General features: G+C 43.1%; 1 protein-coding gene and 1 long non-coding RNA gene across 5 annotated transcripts in view; one reads left to right on the forward strand and one right to left on the reverse strand.

The window, feature by feature from the left end:
- The window catches only part of SNX9 (sorting nexin 9), an 85,740-nt gene that overhangs the window by 19,473 nt on the left and 45,828 nt on the right, over positions 1–20,439 (forward strand). For 2 of the 4 annotated variants that reach the window (XM_081530134.1, XM_081530136.1), the window contains exon 2: positions 18,676–18,762. In XM_081530134.1, coding sequence (XP_081386260.1) covers positions 18,676–18,762 — 87 coding nt within the window. Of the gene's footprint in view, positions 1–13,873; positions 14,067–14,625; positions 15,421–18,675; positions 18,763–20,439 lie in introns of those variants that run through there. The other 2 variants (XM_081530135.1, XM_081530137.1) reach the window with 2 other exon arrangements.
- On the reverse strand, positions 13,385–18,556 carry LOC145521493 (uncharacterized). Its single transcript, XR_014065420.1, has 2 exons — positions 18,338–18,556; positions 13,385–13,966 (listed from the first exon to the last, which is right to left on the reverse strand). It is a non-coding gene; the product is annotated as an uncharacterized LOC145521493 (long non-coding RNA).

The following is a 20,439-nucleotide window of genomic DNA, read 5'->3' on the forward strand; positions in this document are numbered from 1 at the left end:
ATTATCTGTTGTGGATATTCAGTGGATGACTTCCTGAGTGAGAGCTGGGGCCTGCTGGGTGTCCTGGAGAGGACAATCCTGGGTTGCACTTCCAGCTTTGCTACTTTCTAGCTCCGTAACTGTAAGCAAATTAGTCACTCTGGGCTGTTGGTTCCCCATCTGTAATTATGCCTGTCTTATCCCTTACAGGGACTTTAAGCTTTTTATGACTTCCAGGATCATCACAGTATATATAAAGAATTGTCCTCCCCTTGCCCAGCGTTAACTGCACCGCTGTTAAGAAACACTGGGGCCTTAGCTCATCAGGCCTAGATCAGTACTTGGAGCCAGACATGGGGTTACTTACCTGACTCATAAGAGGGAGGGATGAAAACTTTAACAAAATGGGGGGGGGGTTAACCCCCCAGTGAAGAGGGGAGAGGAGGGCATGAATGTTGTGAGGGCTCCGTAGTGCTGATTCCAGCCACGTCTTCTGCGTGAGAGAAGAAAGGTGACTGGAGAGGGCTTGGTGTTGGGAAGTGGGAGACAGGGCTAGATTGTTAGGGTGGGGTTAGATGATGGAGGCTGGTAAACGCCAGGGAAATGCATCTGAGCTTGATCACAGGGCACAGGGTGGTGTTGGACTTCTTGATATGTGATGCGATGCTGGTTTTACCGAGAGGGCCTCTGGCAGCAGTGAGCTGGGTTGACTGGCTGAGAGGAAAGATGGGGGTAGGAAGATCCCACCTGCTCCAGGGTCTGACGTCATGGAAGGTGCAGGGCAAAGAGCTGGTTAAAACTCCAGTTCATTGGTCAGGCGTTCTACCTCAAGACAGGTTACTTGATGTATGTAATTGGTATGAGCTGCTGTTTCTCCTGCAGAACTGAGTAATACCACCACCCGGGGCTGTTTTGAAAATTAAGGAAGGACACATGTGAAATGCGTCCCACCTAGAAACACTTAGTCCCACTTCACCTTTCCTCATCTGCTTCGTTTCCTCTTTTTCTAGGGGCTTTTAGTTTCAGGAAGGACCAACTAGAAAGAGAAAAGAGGATGCTGGCAAAAAGCTGTTTGGATGTCCATTTCCTGTGTTGTAGGAGGTATCTGGTTAGGACCCACCAGGGAGTTTTTCTGGCTTCTCCATCTTTGCATGTGATGACTCCCTCATTCTGAATTTTTCCGTCTCTTGGTCCCTGTTTAGTTTAAATCTCTTCATTTGACTAAGTATGATTCATTCTTCCGTTTTTTGGTGTGTTTTTTTTGGTGTAATAAACATTGTCAGCTCTTCAAATTATATTGTATTTCCCTAACTTAATTCTTTTTGGTAATCTTACTTTACTGTAACTTTATACTTCTGATACGATAAACAGCAGCTGTATTTCTGTGATGAGTTATAGTAGCTATATGAGTTTAGAAGAGAAAGTGCTCTAAAGAGGAACCACCGATAAAAATACATCATAGTTAAGAGTACTGGCCTTCATCCAGGTGTCAGTTTAAAACGCCATCCCTGCTCCTCCTGTAACCCTGTTGTGTATTTATGTAGATGGCTTTAAGGAGAAACATCGTTTTGAGTAGTTAAAGACTGTACATTTCACTTAAGTATAGTGCTTGCATGACTGCTCAGTCACTCAGTTGTGTCTGACTCTTTGCGACCCCATGGACTGTAGCCCACCAGGTTCCTCTGTGCATGAGATCTCCCAGGCAAGAATACTGGATTGGGTAGACATTCCCTTCTCCAGGGGATCTTCCCGACCCAGAGATCAAACCCACCTCTCCTGCGTTGGCAAGCGGATTCTTTACCACTGAGTCACCTTAAGGAAAGTCCATCCTTAAGTATAGTATCACTTTTCTGACAAAGCTCCATATAGTCAAAGCTCTGGTTTCTCCGGAAATCATGTACCAGTGTGAGAGTTGGACCATAAAGAAGGCTGAGTGCCAAAGAATTGATGCTTTCAAATTGGAGAAGACGCTTGAGAGTCCCTTGGATAACAAGGAGATCAAACCAGTTAATCCTAAAGGAGATCAACCCCAAATGTCATTGGAAGGACTGATGCTGAAGCTCCAATACTTTGGTCACCTGATGGGAAGAACCAACTCATTGGAAAAGACCCTGATGCTGGGAAAGATTGGGAGCAGGAGAAGGAGACAACAAAGGATGAGATGGTTGGATGGCATCATCAACTTAATGGATGTGAGTTTGAGCAAACTCCAGGGATAGTGAAGGACAGGAAAGCCTGGTGTGCTGCAGTCCATGGGGTCGCCAAGAGTTAGGCACTACTTAGTGACTGAACAACAACAGTGTAAGATAGTTAATTTAAATTCTTTAAATAGGTCCAAAGGGACTTTCAGGTCATCCTATCATTTTTTCACGTGTGACTGGTGTGGTCTAGAAAACAAGTATCCAATGTCTTTTATCCAGTGATACATGGTTATGATGGAATTATACTTTCAGGGCAGTCTTTTTGAAACCAGGAAAATGTGTCATACTTATAAAAGCAGGACCATGAGGCATATATTCTTTAGGAGTTTTCTAGCTTCAAAACAACTATTTTTTAAAATTTTATCCATTTTTGGACTTCCCTGGTCGTCCAGTGGTTTTTCATGCTTCTCCTATAGGAGACATGGGTTCAATCCCTGGTCAGGGAAGTAAGATCCTACAAGTGTAGCCCCCCTAAAAAATTATCCATTTTGATTATTGCACTTTTAGGACAGAGATGACAAGCAGAGGGTGCTAGGAGGGCACTGCTGAGAGGGACTGCGGCTGTGCACAAACTGTGATTAGTCATTTCTACCACAGGCCCAGAAAGGCGGGAGACCTGCATAATACACTACACAGCTTCTGCTCTGATTTTAATAGTGCTTAGTTCCTGTAGCTCATTTTCAGTGTGTTTTATTCATAGGTTATATAAGTAATACACTCTTTTTTTTTTCTCCTGAATGCTAGTTTATAGATACAGCGGAGAAGCCCTGATAAAAAGAAGGGTTAATTTTTTAAAACTGTTTTCGTAAATGTACCTTTGTATTATTTGACCTCCAGTTTGTACTTTTACACTGAGCTTTGCACAGCACTTCGTCTGGCCCTTTGCACCTGCTCCTTCTGCCATACCTGGCCTTGCATCCTCCCCAGCCCCTGCTTTTCACACGCTGGCACCCTCATTCATAGGTGTCAGCTCAGATGTTGTTAAGTTGCTCAGTCGTGTCCGAGTCTTTGCGAGCCCATGGATTGCAGCACGCCAGGCTTCCCTGGCCTTTCCTGTCTCCTATGATGCCTCCTCAAAGTGACAACCTCCCCCAACAACCCCTTTCAAAGCAGCCACCACCAGTCTGTTACTCTGTCACATCAACTGACTAAGCTCTTGACCAGCGCCTCCACCACCTGCTTCCCAGGTGGCTCAGTGGTAAAGAATCTTCTGCCTGCCATGCAGGAGAAAAGGGTTCGATCCCTGGTTCGGAAAGATCCCCGGATAAGGAAATGGCAGCCCACTGCTGAATTCTCCATGGACAGAGGAGTCTGGCATGCTACAGTCCATGGTGTCACAAAAGAGTTGGACATGAATTAGCGACTAAACCACCACCACCACCATCTGCAATTACCTTGTACACCCTCCTAAAATAAACACTTCTGAGGGAAGGTAGCCACCTTTATGCTTTTCACCACTGTTTCCACCTAGGACGCAGCCCTGCAGCAGTAACTGCCTGTTACATATTTTGTTGACAAATGAATGTGTGCCTGCCCCCTAGCTTTGGTCTAGAATCCGGTCATCCGCTTTAGTAACCACAGAGGATCCCAGGGGAGTGCAGACTTTAAATATGGTCTCTGATGGCTTTAAGCAGAAAAGCCTAGAATGCTGTGGGGAAATTCTCGCCCCACAGTCACAGTAGAGATTTAGGAAAAGTATAATTAAGAAATGTTCGGGATAAGCATTGGCACTTGGCAAAACAGAGCTTAGTTTATAAACTTAAAAGATATATGATTGCCTGTTAAATGGTTTTTGATTCTTTAGCTGGGGCAGTAAACCTAGACTAAAAGAAGTTTTTCATCTCAAGAAAACTACTTTCTATAACTTCAAAACTGAAATAGGTGAAATTTATTTGGAAATGGCAATGAATTCATTAACCTGAGCATCAAACACCTGTTATATCGTAGATACCAAACTGTGCAGTACATTGATTAATCATTCATTCCTTTAACAAATATGTATTTAAGTGCTTGCTGTGTCAGGCACTGTGCTGAACACCTTAGAGAAGGAACTTACAGTTCAGTAGAAGATGCACCACAGGTCAGCAAGCAAGAATAATACCGTGCAGGTACAGCGATGGGGAAGTACAGTGTAGGCCCAAAGGCAGGCCGGAGGAGAGACCCAGCAGGTTTCAGAGGGCACGGAATGTTTCCTGCAAGTGAAATCTCAGTGAATTAAGGGGCCTGAAAGACAAGCAGGATTTGATCAGGTGAAGGAAGAGGGAAGGTGTGTTCAGATGTGGGACTCATCAGTCTAAAGGTGGCAGGCGGAAGTTGTCAGGGTGACTGTCATCCGGGGAGAATATGTCCAGTGAGAAGAGCACTGGACCCCGGGAACATGAACTTTTTACAGGGTGGCCTGCCTCCAAAAAGAAGCCCGAGGAAGGAGAGAAGACAGTCAGAAGAGGTCCCACATGGTGAAGCAAAGGGAGGAGTGTTTCAAGAAGGAAAAAGTGGACAGCGGTGTCCCATGCAGCCAGGAGGCAGAGTGAGCTGAGGGCCCCGAATGTCCACTAGCTTCCCTCTAGGAGGGCTGCTCGTGGCCTTGACAGAGCCATTCCAATGTCGTTACATGGGCAAAGCTCAGCTACTGTGGGGTGAAGAGTGAGTAGCAAATGAGGTAGACACAGTGAACGTGGACAGCTTGTCTTAAAATTTAAATTTCTTTTGAATGGATAAAGAAGATGTGGTACATATATATACAGTGGAATACTACTCAGCTGTGAAAAAGAATGAAATAATGCCATTTACAGCAACTTCAGTGGACATAGAGATTATCACACTAAGTGAAGTCCGAAAGAGAAAGACAAATACTATACACTACCATATAGTGGAATCTAAAGTAAGACACGAATGAACTAACCTATGAAACAAAAACCGACTCACAGACCTAGAGAGCAGACTTGTGGTTGCCAGGGTTGGGGGAGATGGATTGGGAGTTTGGGGTTAGCAGATGCCAACTATTGCATATAGGATGGATAAACAACAAAGTCCTACTGTGTAGCACAGGGAACTGTGTCCAGTATCCTGTGGTAAATCATACTGGAAAAGAATATAGAAGAGATTATATATATAACTGGATCAGTTTTCTATGCAGCAGACATTAACACTGTAAATCCAGCTATACTTCAGTAAGAAAGTAAATTGATTAAAGTAATAAATTCATATTTCTTAGAGAAGTTAAGAGAAGGCATTGGTAAAAGGGTCAAAGGAGTATTTGGGGTTGAGGCTTCCCAGGTGGCATAGTGGTAAAGAATACGCCTGCCAATGCAGGAGACCTGGATTTGATCCCTGGGTTGAGAAGATCCCCTGGAGGAGGAAATGGCAAACCACTCCCGTATTCTTGCCTGGAGAATTCCATGGACAGAGGAGCCTGATGGAATACAGTCCATGGGGTCCCAAAGAGTCAGACACGACATGCTCAATAAATTCAAATTTCTTAGAGGTGTTAAGAGAAGACGTTGGTCCGAGGAGTATTTGGGGTTGAAGTAGAAATTCTCTAAAGAGTGATTTAAATGCTAAGGAGAAGGAGAGAGCAGAGAAGTTTAATAAAATCATGGAGTAGTTAGAAAGCGTAACTGGCTAAGAGCCTCTGAGCATATAGCGGAGGGGGCGGTTATCTTTGTAGTCTGTGAGAGTTTTCTCCTGGCCTCTCCTCTAGCTCTCTTCCTGCCTTCCTTTCATTTTGTTGTTGTTTTTTTCCACACTGCAGCTTGTAGGATCTCAGTTCTCTCAGGGACTGAACCCGCCCCCTCAGCAGTGAGAGAATCCAAACCACTGCATCTCCAGGGAAGTCCCTGTTTTTTGAAATTATAGCTGAGGTCATGTGCTTACATGTAACCCCCTAAAAGTGCCCTAAAGCAAAAAAATTTAAAGTGGTTTTGCAGTGTGAAGCTCATCACATCTGCTTTGTATGCTTGGTGTCTACACTGAAAGTATTTTACTTTGTTTAACACTTCTGGCAGGCCACTTTTGAGATTATATCTTTGTTTCTTTGACTTTTAAACCCACATTACTGCTAGCTGCTGTGGCTGTCCGTGTGTTAGGGGGTGTACCATGAGCCACAGAAAGTTAATTCCATAGAAGGAACACAGTGCAATTAGGGCAGCATTAGTTGTATCCCCCCCACACACACACAATTGTACTATTTATTTACATGGACTTTTTTTTTTTTTATATAAATTTATTTATTTTAGTTGGGGGCTCATTACTTTACAATATTGTAATAGTTTTTGCCATACATTGACATGAATCAGCCATGGGTTTACATGTGTTCCCCTTCTTGGACCCCCCCACCCACCTCCCTCCCCATCCCATCCCTCTGGGTCATCCCATTGCCCCGGCCCTGAGCCCTTGTCTCATGCATCGAACATGGAATGGTGTTCTGTTTCACATACGATAATATACATGTTTCAATGCTATTCTCCCAGAACGTCCCACCCTCACCTTCTCCCTCAGAGTCCATAAAATTGTTCCATGCATCTGTGTCTCTTATTCTGTCTCGCATATAGGGTTATCGTTACCATCTTTCAAATTCCATATATATGCATTAGTATACTGTATTGTTGTTTTTCTTTCTGGCTTACTTCACTCTATAATGGGCTCCAGTTTCATCCATCTCAGTAGAACTGATTCAAATGTATTTTTTTTAATGGCTGAGTAATATTCCATTGTGTATATGTACCACAGCTTCCTTATCCATTCATCTGCTGATGGACATCTAGGTTGCTTCCATGTCCTGGCTATTGTAAACAGTGCTGCGATGAACATTGGGGTACACGCATCTCTTTCAATTCTGGTTTCCTCGGTGTGTATGCCCAGCAGTGGGATTGCTGGGTCATATGGCAGTTCTACATGGACTTTTAAAAATGGTAAAATATATGTAACATAAGTTTACCCTTTTCCAGGCAAGCATAAATGTCTTGATTTTATAAGCTAAAGTTGATTTTGCAATCTACGTATCTCTTAATTACACCCTTGGAGGTTGTCCTATGTGCTCCTTGGGTGGTTCTTCCTTGGGCGGTTTTCTTGCTGCGCGTGCTGATCAGTTCTTAGCCCGGGACTCCGAGAGATGGTCCCTCCGCAGGTCTCCAGGGCGGCCTGTGTGTGGCCCTTTCCTCTCCCACACTCTCCCCTGTGAACCCTCGCTCCGGCGCCTCCGCACCCTCACATCTTGACAGCCTCACTGCTGAGAGGTCGACAGCCTCTGCCTGGGTTTCCCCTCCCCAGTTCTTGGGCTCGTCCTCACTCTCTCCAAGATCACTCTCCAGAGCTGCCACTGCTGATTTTTATATTTTGGTCAGCGTTTGACTTGTTTGAAATTGGAGAGTAAATCCAGTACCTGGTGTACCATTTTTTTTTCTGACGTTGAAGTTTGCCTACTATGTATTGTGAAATTCTTGTCTACTTTCTGAAATATATATATCAGAAATATATATATTCTGGCCTTTTCCCAGGACCAGTTGTCTTCAGGAGAAAAAGGCCCTGGTATGTTCCTTCCCTGTCTCTTGTGGTGGGAGAAGTTTTGCAGTGACATCTACCTGCCTGCTTCTTCCACGCACATCCAGAGTCAGGTCGTACAAGCATTCAGGGATCCTGATTCTTGGTTCTCTTCCGCCTGGTGACTCAGTCCTGGTGGGAAGTCTGTGCACTTCCTTCTGTACCCCGTCCTGTATCTTTATGTGAGCTAGAGCCCCCGCAGTAGTACTGCCATCTCTTCTTACCTTTCATACCTTCACTTCCAAATTTTCTGTCTCTTAAAACGCATTTCTCATGAATAGCATATCTGCAGATCTTTTTTTTTAAATATTTATCTCATTGTAGTGGCGTCTCTTGTTGCAGAACATGGGCTCTTGAGCCACGGGCTTAGTAGTTGTGGTGCATGGACTTAGTTGTCCTACAGTATGTGTGATCTTCGCGGACCAGGGATTGAGCCTGTTGTCCCCTGCATTGGCAGACAATTCTTATCCACTGTGTGATCAGGGAAGCCCAGGGTCTTACTTTTTATCAAGTTGACAATCCGTCTTTTAATTGGAGTATTTATTTTCTTCCTTCCATCCATCCATCCATGATTACCCTCAGGTTCACAGTATGCATTGGTATCTTAACACATTTCTAACTTCATAACAATATAGCACTTCGCATACTATGAGAACCTAGTACGTTTCTGTGGAGAAGGCGATGGCACCCCACTCCAGTACTCTTGCCTGGAAAATCCCATGGACAGAGGAGCCTGGTAGGCTGCAGTCCGTGGGGTCACGAAGAGTCGGACGTGACTGAGCGACTTCACTTTCATGCATTGGAGAAGGAAATGGCAACCCACTCCAGTGTTCTTGCCTGGAGAATCCCAGGGACGGGGGAGCCTGGTGGGCTGCTGTCTATGGGGTCGCACAGAGTCGGACACGACTGAAGCGACTTAGCAGCAGCAGCAGTACGTTTCTATATCTCCTTCCGGACCTTTGTGCTGTTTTCTGTTGTACATTTTATTACTCAGTTTTATAAACCCCACAATACACTGTGGTTATTCTTGTTTCAAAAGTCAGTTATCTGACTTTTAAAGTCAGATATCTTTTAGGGAAATTAAACAATGAGAATTTTTTTTTTTGGCCTACGTATCATCTCTGACGCTCTTCTTTCTTTTGTGTAAATTCAGGTGTTTGTCTGGTATCATTTTCCTTCTGGTTAAACAGCTTCCTTTAATATTTCTGGTAGTGTTGGTTTGCTGGTGACAAATTTAGCTTTCGTCTGGAAATGTCTTTATACCATCTTTAGATTTGAAGGATGTTTTGGATGGGCACAGAAGTGGGTAGTCTTTGTTATTTTTCACTGCTTTACAGGTGGATTTTGATTTATTGTTTCTGATGAGAAATCTGCAGTCATTCTTTGTTCCTTTGTGTGTCATGTGTCTAGCTCCCGCCCCCATCTTTGGCTGCTTTTAAGAGATTTCTCTTTATGGGTGATGTTGCATCAGTTCCATTCTTTCAAGGGTAACTTCTGAGAGTGTTGGGTCCAGGGTAGCCTTTAGCCCTAGCCCAGCCTGCATGGGGTCGCTACCTTGAATGCTTTGGGTGTATTCAGTGGAATTTCCCTCTCTGGCTAGTCAGAGCTCTAGCATCTTCTGGCTCTGCCTGACCTTTGATGGTTTTTTGACCCTGCAGCTCCCAATGGCACCCCACTCCAGTACTCTTGCCTGGGAAACCCCATGGGCGGAGGAGCCTGGTAGGCTGCAGCCCATGGGGTCACGAAGAGTCAGACACGACTGAACGACTTCACTTTCACTTTTCACTTTCATGCACTGGAGAAGGAAATGGCAACCCACTCCAATATTCTTGCCTGGAGAATCCCAGAGACGAAGGAGCCTGGTGGACTGCCATCTATGGGGTCGCACAGAGTCGGACACGACTGAAGCGACTTAGCAGCAGCAGCAGCTCCCAAGAGTTGACCTTTGCCGGGCCTTAAAGCAGTTTGCCCAATTGTGTGCAGTTCAGTATTTATCATCTGGCTCAAGGAGACCTTTGAGCAGGTTTCTGGACCTTTTTCCCTGAGTAACTCCTTTCTGGTAGTTTGTCCTCAGATTTCAGCCCGCTTAACCTCCTGGAATTTTGTTCTCTGTCTCTTCAACTTCGCAGGACCTGTGCTTCCTGCCTGGGGCTCTCGGCTTCTCCCAGCACTTGGGTCAGAAAGTGCCGCGGGTCAGAAAGTGCCGCGGGTCAGAAAGCCAGAGCCTTCACAAGGCTCATCCCCCTCCTTTCTCTCTGAGTTCCCTTTCCTGTGCTGTCCTTTTGCCGAGTCTCTGGAAACTGTTACTTTGTGTGTTTTGTCCAGTTTTCTGGCTGTTTTTGTCAGTTGGGGTAATAGAGCAAATCTAATACCAGTTACTCCTTTGTGGTTTTTTGCTATTTGATTGGTTGATTTTCTTTTTTTCTTGGCTCTCCTGTGAGGCTTATGGGACCTTAGTTCCCCTCCCAGGAATCGAACCCCAGGCCCTTGGCAGTGAAAGATCAGAGTCCTAATCGCTGGGCCTCCAGGGAGTTTCCTTGATTAGTTGTTTTCGCTACTAGATTTTGAGGTATCAGTTATTCACTTTATGTTCTAGTTTTTCTCTCTTTTTGTTTTAATTTTACTCGGTCTATACTGTAGTTTTTTTAGTCTCTCCTTTTAGTAGCTTTACCCTAAAAGTCCTTGGGTTGATTCAGGTTCTACCAGAAAAATGATGACATTCTAGGGGACAAGTTTATTTTTTTGCGATTTTGTGTATGGTCAGTGTTTCACAGTTGATCCATAAGGTCTCCAAACAGCAGGGAAGACTGCACCACAGCTTGAGTCCCCTTTCCTGTGCTTTGCCCAGCACACAAGTAAGCTCTCTGAAACTGTTTTTGAAAAAAAATATGGATTTAGGGGAAATTTCAGTCCCTATAAGGAATTTGAAGCACTGAGTAGAATAGAATATTTTGATAGATTGCTTTGTGAGGACTAATTTCTCTTATCTTTTAAGAGATAATTTTTTTTTCTAAATGGGATTGTTGGAGTATTCAGTACAGAATAATCAGTGTAGTAAAGGGCTCAGTGGTCCTTGGTGGTGATCACGAGCATTAAGACAGAAGACTAACAGCTGAAGCAGGAACTTGTTTTATGGGACAGTGTGTCAACCTAATGAGGAAAATAAATACTTTAGGGTACTGTGTGCCATTTTGGAAACTAGGCTGAGTTTATGTTAGAGCTGGATGAAAATGTTTAAAGTCTTGAACATAAGGTCTCTGGCTGTTGATTTTTGTTTGTGGCCTTAAAGTGCTAAAGTCATTTTTGATTTTTCAAGTCATGGTATGTTTCGGGTATCCTTTTTTAAAGTGAGCAGAGTACATTTGGGACAAATTCATTCACAGTTTCTCAAAAAGAAATCTTGGAATTTCAGATGAAACGGCATTATATTTATAGCTAGGCATCTCTATGGTGTTTTACCTTTGTTCTCAGGAACACGATGTGATTTATTGAAAAGCTTTTCTTTACCAAGTTTCTTCATCGCTTCTGCTTGGGATTTAGTTTTTTGTTGTTGTTGCACTTGGGAATAACCCCCAATTATCTGTGTATACATACATTTAAAAAAAAAATCAAGTGATTGTTTACAGAGAAACCTGTTTTTTTTTGCCAGTTTAATTTAGAATTGGTCTCCTGATTAATTTTCATCATTCTAATACTGTTTCAAATGATCAGGGTTGAGGAATTCCCTGTGGACCTCCATCAGCCTTGCTGGGTTACCCTTCCCTTCGTATACAAACTGCACGAGGTCGGGTGGGGGGCTCTTTCTGGTCGACCTCCCTCAGGTGGTCTGGTTCTCCTACAATCGGGTGAAGTAACAGACTCAAGAACTACCTTTTGTGCGAGTCAGTAACCTGGCACTGGCTGTTGCCCTTGTGTGGCAGCAGTTTTTTTAGCACACGCAGAATGTATGTATAATATTCAGAAAAAACGCTGGAGGTCATGATAACTAACGTTAATTGAGGGTCAGTCACTGTTCGAGCACCTTACATCCATACTTCACTGATCATTTGTGTCACGAGGCACATGCTGTTGGCCTTAACACATTCTTGAGGAATTCAGTCAAGTTTACAAGGCTGGAGAAACAGTAGAATGGGGAGTTGGACTCATGTGGTCTGGCTCTGGATCCGGAGCCGGCTCATAACCACTACGTTGCCAGTAATTACAGTTCATCCCCCTTTTTGGTGGGAGAAATGAAAAACATTGTCAAAATACATGCTGGGGGGCAGGGGTGGCGTGGACAGACTACTGTTACTGGGAACGTATATGTTTTCTACTTACTGTCTCTGAAGTTTGGGACTTGGGTACTGTTTGCTGGTAAACTTTTATCCTTTTTTTTTCTATAATGCACATGTCATTTTATAATCAGGAAACACAGTAAAGCTATTTGAATTTGGAGTGGGGTACAGTTTTTTTCTTAACCACAGGTAAGTAGGTTTTCCTGTGCTTTGCCCTGGAGGTTGAGTGGTAGATTAGTAGTAGCCTTGCAACTCAGATAAAGAGCAGGGTAGATGTGCTGATATGAAGAGTCTGAAGACTAGATAAAACATCAAATGCAGAGGCGTACATGTACTGTGGTTCTGATTGGGTGTGTGTATGTGTGTGTGTGTGTGTGTGTGTGCGAGTGCACGCGCACACGCTCTTGCCAAATGCAGAACATTCTGAAGGGTACTTTCAAATCGATTAGCGCTTATGCCCTTTGGGGAGAAGAGGAACATTTTCTAACTTTTCCTTTTTTAGCTTCATTATATTGCTTTTGTTGTTGTTGTTGTAAAAGTGCTTTTTTTACATACACACACATACACACAGAAATAGCAGCACATGGAATGAGAACTCCAGGAATATGTAGACTTTAATACAGATTCTGACTGCCTTCCAGTTATTTTTTTGAGTTAAACTTTGGAGCATTTTGTGTTTTGTCATACCTGGGGAAACATTCTCGAATAGACTGTGGTTATTTCAGCAAGATTCTGAGCTTCCTGGGTTAGTGGTATAAGACAGTGCTTCTGGTTTATAATTTTTTTTGACTGAACAGTAAGTTCATATAAAAAAAAAACACTTAAAAAGGTACATAAAGATAACACTGAAAGTTTCTCTCCTATCTGTCCCTCAGCCAGCTGTCTTCTCTTAGAGACAATGTTACTTCTATATATCTTTACAGAGATAAGCAGATGCATTTTCTTTCTTTCTTTTTTTTTTTTTGACACAATGGTGTACTTTGCTTTATTTTCTCATTTAATATATACACTTTAGAGATGATTCCATATGTGAAAAATAAACAAGCCCTCCCTTTTTTTTGGCTGGAGTACTTGATATTCCCTTCCATGGCAGGGCCCTACTTGACTAACCAATCCCTACTTTCAGGCTGGCCTAGTCCTTTGCTCTTGTAAACAGAGCTGCAGTGAATAACCTTTTGCAAATGTGTGATTATTTCTGGAGGAAGAATTCCTGGAGGTTGAGTTGGATTTTGATAGGCACTACCAGGCTGCCTCTCACTGCCAGCAGCACTACGTAATTCCTCTTTCTCTGCCCCTACACCCTCACCCACATGATGTTGTGAACAAAGGTTTTTGTTTTGTTTTGCCAGTCGATAGTGGAAAAATAATATTTGTTTAGTTTTATAAGTGAGGTTTTACATTTTTAAGAGCCTTTTATTTCTTACTGATTCGTAGTTACCCTTCATAGAGTAGGAGAGCCAACCTTTAGTCTGTGATAAAAGTCACAAATATTTTTCCTGGCTTGTCATTTTTTTTTTTTTTTATCTTGTTCATAATGGCTTTTGCCAAGCAAGGTAGGTATGTGTTATTTTGGGAGAAGAGAAATTTCTCTCTTTTCAGGATTTCTGTTCCGTACTTGAAGTCCTCCTCCACTGCAAGATTATTTTAAAAATTCACCTGAGATTTCCTTTGGTGCTTTTCTTGGTTTTCTGTAAACTTAATGACTTAAGACAGCGTGTTATTCCCTGTGCCTCTGCAGGTTGGCTGTGAGTGGTTCTCGTGGTCTGAAAAGCCTGGCCGGGGCTCAGTGGCCGTGGGTGGCCTCGCCCACGTGCTGGAGTCTCACCTTGTGTGGCTGGGATGGCTGGGGTGGGACGGTGGTCTCTCTTCTGCAGAGGCTCATGTGGTCGTGGAGGTCATCCTGGCAACTGGGAGGGCAGGCCCCACCCGGCAGATGCTTCATAAGCCTTTGCTTGTATCACAGTTGCTGTTACCCTGTTGGCCAAAGCAAGCACATGAACAAGTCCAGAGTCAAGAGGTGGAAAAACAGCCTTCACTTCGTACTGGGAGGAGTGGCAAAGTCACCTTGCAGAGGGTATTCAGATAGGGATTGGAAAATTTATTGTGGCCATTTTTGCAAGCATTGTGCCATACTCCTCAGTTTTTCCAATTTTCTGTGTCTTTTAGGAATATTGTAAAGTTTTTCCTTACACATCTCCCTACTTTATTCCTAACTAGTTTATCTTTTGCTGATTCTATAAATGATGTCACCCCTCCCTATCTTCATTTACAATTCTTGGGCAGGTGATACATGTACACAGTTAAAATTAAAATGATATGAACAGAAATAAACTGAGAAATCTCACTATTCTTATCCACTCATTTTCCTCTCCCATCTCTATAGGCAACCAATTTTAAAAGATTTTCCTTTAATTATCTAGTGTTTCTTTATGGAAGTACTGGCAGATATAAATATTCTTCTGCCTATGAAAAAAGTAGCATACTACATGCCCTGTTTTGCAGCTAGCTAGCTCTCCTCAGTTAATGATACAGTAGTTCGTGTCGGTATATAGAGTTTGTTCCCATTCTTTTATCGCTACATATTTTCTTGTGATGATATACCATGGTTTATGTAACTAATTCCCTTTCAGTAGCTACTAGGATGGTCTGCGGTCTTTTCATATTGCAAACAGTGCTGCACTAAATGACTTGGTACACACATGCATGTAGAGAATGGATTCTCAGAATGAGGCTTCTGGATCTAAAGGTAAATGGATCTTGAAAACTGTATTGAGGCAAAATTTCTCACTTATTAGATGAGCAGAAATACAAAGGTTGGGTGATTGATTCTGTTTGTAAAGCTGGGGAGAACCATTTCTTTCATATTGCTGGTAGAGGTTTAAATAGTACAGTCCCCAACGAAGGGCAGTCTGGCTACATCTGCCAGGTTAACTTGCCTTCCTTTATGTGTGGAATTGAGCACTTTTTCCTTACACATAAACGGCATAAGGACCATCTCTTTTTTTCTGTGAACTCTGTGTTTCCCTGCCCAATTTTCTGGTGGGTTGCCGGTCTTTTTCTTGAGTTCTAAATGCTCTTTAAACCTTTTGATGTGAATTGCAAAGTTGTTTCACTGGTAGCTCATGTTTTATATATTAGTGTTTGGGGTAATAGTGATGCTATGTGTGATACGGCCAGTTTGATGCCACCACATCCAAGAACTGTTAAGACACTTTCATCTGCTTGTTCTATACACCACATAAAGAAGCTTTGATCTGGGCTCGTCTGGGTAGAAAGTCTGTTAGAGTCATCCCAGCCTCCAGCAGTTTGGTCACAACATGGCCTTAGGATTCCCTTGGTCCAGCTATTTCCAGAACCGTTGTGGATGAGTGGAGTAGAGGCTGGGCGGAGTGACATGGAAGTGGATGGTACAGTTTGCTTGGTTTAGTGTAAGTATTCCGAAGGATTTCTTCCCCCTTGTGATTGTATAATTGCCTTTTGTTACACACAGACTTAAGATCATTCTAAATGTTTCTTAGAAACATATTCCTACACAATGAATTTGTGTTTACATTTCTCTTTGTCTTGGAAGTTTCTCAAGCTGCGGTGCTTGTCCAGTTGGCCAGTTACAAGTCTCCTCCAGTGCGTCATGTTTCAGGAGAACACGCCTCGACCCATTTTAGGAAAAACATTTTTAAAAGCATGTATCAATTTTACTGGCAGTCTATTCTTAAAGAAAATATTTACAGAAGAAAATTAATTTTGGAGCCATTCTCGATGGCTGCTACCAATTCTGACTGACCAGGAACTGTGGAAATTTAGCCCTTGAAATGCTTGGAGTTGTTTCTTAAAGTACAGCTACCACTGGAAAAGGGAGTGAGAAAAACAACCTTTTCTTTCAACGACAACATCAAAAATAATCGACAGCTTGGCAGTTGAGGTTGAGGTCAGCGTCTTTACCCACGTGGATCCTGTAGTGGTGGCGAAGGCGGGAAAGTGAGGAGACCTGGAGGAGGAGTGGGCGTTGGCGGGCTTCCAGTCTGTGCTAAACCTGCTCACCTAGAGCAACCGAGTTGCTCTTCTCAGCTCAGGGGCCTTTTTTTTTTTTTTCCTGTTGACATTTATGCTCATTTGGGGATGTGCTTTTTAAATCTTCCCCAAAGTTAGTCTCAGTTATAATTCTTAAGCATCTCTAGGTTTAAAAAAAAAGTCCTAAGTCAATGTTTAAAATAAACCTACAGTGTTTATAGACATTTTCCGTGGGTAGATGTTCAGTAATATTTAAATGTGTAGGGGAGTTTCCATTTTTTTATTTTTGACTTGTTTCACATTCTGTTTCACCAAGTTGTAAGTTTAGTAAACGAGAGGCTTTTGGTATTCTGTATCTGAGGGTTGGTTGGATTTAAGTGGATCAGAATAATCGTTAACGGATCCTCAAGGAACAGGGTCAAAACAGTGGGTTCTTCGTCTGGCTCTTGTCCTGGGGGTGCGTCCTGGCCTAGGGAGCCCCCCTCCCTCCTCAGGCCTTTATCTCCTACCTGCCCTCATTACATGAGGGATTGAGGTTGGTTTGGCATGTTTTTAAAAACATGTTTTAATCCCCAACGGGACAAGCCGAATTCTGTCTCCTTTTGCCGCTGCGTGAGGAACATACCTCAGCCCAGGGTCGCTGTCCTCCATAGTGACCTCAGGAAAACGGTGACACTTGCAAAATTCTCACTCTGCCTGAGCCTGGCTCTCAGTCCCCTTTCCCAGTGTATAAAAGTAAAGGATCTGATGCCGTGCACTACTGTTCGTTTCTTTCCAACATTTCATTATGAAAAATTTCAAGCATGTAGAAAAGTTGAACTCATTTTCCGTTGGACACCATAAACCCACCATCAAGATTCTATAAATAAGTTTACTTACTATACCTGCTTTATCGCATTCCTCCATCGGTTCATCTTAACTATTTTTGATGTATTTCAAAGTAAATTAGTATTTGGGAGATTTTCCCCTAATCTTTTACCACTGGATGTGAATCCTTGGTCCTTGTTAGAAGCATTTCAGGCATCCATAAGCAGGTGTGGAGAAAGCATTGGCCAGCACAGTTCTTGCCACGTGGTTGGTGCAGCAAATATGTGTTAAAGGAATGTAGTCCCACTAGTCCTAGTTGATGAACCCCATAGGCAGACTTCACTTTGCCTCTTAGGAAAATTACTTTTTTATATATAATTCTGTTTATTTATATTTATTATTTGGTCTTCATTGCTGTGTGGGCTTTCTCTAGTTGCACAAAGCGAAGGCCACTCTTAGTTGTGGTGAGCAGGCTTCTCCTTGTCGGGGAGCATGGGCTCCAGGCGCTGCTGCTCACAGCTCTAGAGCACAGGCTCAGCAGTTGTGCACACAGGCTTAGTTGCTCCACGGCATGTGGATCCTCCCTGACCAGGGATCGAACCCATGTCTCCTGTTTTGGCAGGTGGATTCTTTACCACGGAGCCACCAGGGAAGCACCAGGATAATTTTAAAACAAACCATGTTTCCTAGGTACATGTGGTCTCCAGTTTGTAAGATGGACTTCCTTCTATAAGACATTCTATGAAAAGACAGTTATTTGGAATTTGAGGTGGGTTAAATGCACATAACATTATAAAAGTATATATATAAAGTGTATGTGTTTTTTACAACAGTAGTTGTTTCTCTTGGAATACGTGCATGGCAGTTATTCCAAGGAACCCACATCTCAGGGTTGGTGCCTCAAGCATCTGCTTGAGGAAGGGCCTGAAAGAGGAGACCCACTTCACATCAACCAGAACAGCTTCCCTTTAGTCTGTTTTCTATGAAATTCAGATTGCATGGCAAGAAAAATTTTGAAAATCACAGCTGCTCAGGTTACCTGACCCAAGTATACCAGAGCCCTAGATAAGTCTTCGTATGGCTCAGATGGTAAAGCATCCACCTGCAATGCAGGAGACCTGGGTTCGATCCTTGGGTCGGGAAGATCCCCTGGAGAAGGGAATGGCTACCCACTCCAGTATTCTTGCCCGGAGAATCCCATGAACAGAAAAGCCCAATGGGCTAGAGTCCATGTGGTCGCAGAGAGTCAGACACAACTGAGTAACCAACACTTTCTTCTTCTTAGTAGGAAGTATTCTAGTAGAAGAGTATGAATATATCTTGCACACAGCTCAGATTTCTGTGTTTTTAGTTGGCTAGGGTTGCTGCACCATAAAATTTACCCTAGGTAAAGAACAGTGAGAGTTTTAATAACAGGAGGTTCATCTAAAGACTGTGCATCTCCTGTGTGTACGTGCTTACATGGAGCTCCCTCAGTCCCTGAGAGTCAGTGTGCCCACGGTGAACAGTGTCTGTGTTTCCATTTCTTACCTCCTGGAAGGGAGGCCACGTGTGCTCCTTTCCCCTTGCTGGAATGGGTTCATTCTGAGTTCTTCGGGGGCCGATCTCCGAGTACAGTGTGGGCAGCGACCAGAAGCCTCCCTCCTCCCAACACAGAGCGGGGCTCTCGCTCTTGGTGTCATTCTCCCTCACAAACAGGGCTGATGAATCATTTTGATCCGACGTCTTCCTTGGTTCCAAAACAACTGCAACCACGGTCATGACGTGTTGTTCACAAAGTGAGCGGTATAGGTGGTTCTTTTTTTTCTTTTTTTTTTACTGTTACGTTTACATTTGTAACTTCCTCTTTCTCTCTTTACTTCCAATAGGCTCGGGTTATGTATGATTTTTCTGCTGAACCTGGAAATAATGAACTGACAGTTAATGAAGGAGAAATCATCACAATTACAAATCCGGTAAGAGAACCGTTACGTTTAAATTGGTCTCTCAAGGATTTATGTTTAAGATTTTACTTTTTTAACAGGCTGATTTTTCAAACCCACATGAATTCCTTTCCTGTTGCTTGTGTAGTACTGATGGTTAAAAAAAGAATTGCTGGTTAGAAAAAATATATGTAGTTTAATATAGTATGCCAGGTGTGTATGAGTAAATAGGCTCTATTTTTCATCATAGAAGACATGAAAGCTTATATTTACTGTTGATTTTTTTTTTTTTAAATGAAGAAGCACTCTTAATGTCTTGGTAAAATAGTGTTTAAGTTGCTGTTGTGGTCAAGAAATGGACAAAGTCATTTAAAATGACTTTTTAAAAGAATATGTTATCTAGATTCAGGTAGATGTTAACTAATTAGGGTATGGTTTATGAATTTAAGATAGTCCTTATTATTTTAAAGGGGAGCAGTTGGACTTTTCAAAGGTTACATTAAAAATTGGGAATCCTGGCATAGAGTACATTACTGTTTAGTTTATTAACATTATTTATCTAGGAGCACTCAGGAAGGTTGGGCCAGTTACTTTTCCTAAATAACAGGCAATCCCAAAGCTTAGTAGCTTAAACAAATAGTCGATTGTTGTTGCTTGGGGATCCACAGCCAGCCGGGTGGTTCCCCTGACCTGGGCTCACCCATGGGTCTGCATTGCCCAGCACGGAGCTAGGGCAGAGCAGGCCACCATGACCTCGTCTGTCTGGCATTTCTCCTGCTGGGGGTCTGCTGGCTCTGGGTGGGCTAACAGGAGCCTTGTCTCTGTCATCATCTGGCAACCCAAATACCAGCTCTTTTGGGGAAAAAAAAAACGAGTGAGCTGAAGTGTACAGAGCCTCTTGAGGCCGGCTCTGTATTCATCCCCTGTTATCTCCACCTCAGTTTGTTGGCTGAAGAGGTCAGGAAGGATAGCGCAGGTTCTGGAAGTGAGGGTGCATTCTGCCCCTTGACAGTTGGAGCTGCAAACCATTTGTGTAGTCTACCACAGACCTGCTTATTTAACTTATATGCAGAGTACATCATGAGAAACGCTGGGCTGGAAGAAACACAAGCTGGAATCAAGATTGCTGGGAAAAATATCAATAACCTCAGATATGCAGATGACAACACCCTTATGGCAGAAAGTGAAGAAGAACTAAGGAGCCTCTTGATGAAAGTGAAAGAGGAGGGTGAAAAAGTTGGCTTAAAGCTCAACATCAGAAAACTAAGATCATGGCACCTGGTCCCATCACTTCATGGGAAATAGATGGGGATACTGTGGAAACAGTGTCAGACTTCATTTTTTTGGGCTCCAAAATCACTGCTGATGGTGACTGCAGCCATGAAATTAAAAGACGCTTACTCCTTAGAAGGAAAGTTATGACCAACCTAGATAGCATATTTAAAAGCAGAGACATTACTCTGCCAACAAAGGTCCATCTAGTCAAGGCTGTGGTTTTACCAGTGGTCATGTATGGATGTGAGAGTTGGACAGTGAAGAAAGCTGAGTGCGGAAGAATTGATGCTTTTGAACTGTGGTGTTGGAGAAGACTCTTGAGAGTCCCTTGGACTGCAAGGAGATCCAACCAGTCCATCCTAAAGGAGATCAGTCCTGGGTGTTCATTGGAAGGGCTGATGTTGAAGTTGAAACTCCAATACTTTGGCGCCTCAT

This window comes from Giraffa tippelskirchi, chromosome 9 (genome assembly GCF_054371585.1).
Source record: "Giraffa tippelskirchi isolate mGirTip1 chromosome 9, T2T-mGirTip1v1.2.pri, whole genome shotgun sequence".
In the NCBI taxonomy this organism is placed as follows: domain Eukaryota; kingdom Metazoa; phylum Chordata; class Mammalia; order Artiodactyla; family Giraffidae; genus Giraffa; species Giraffa tippelskirchi.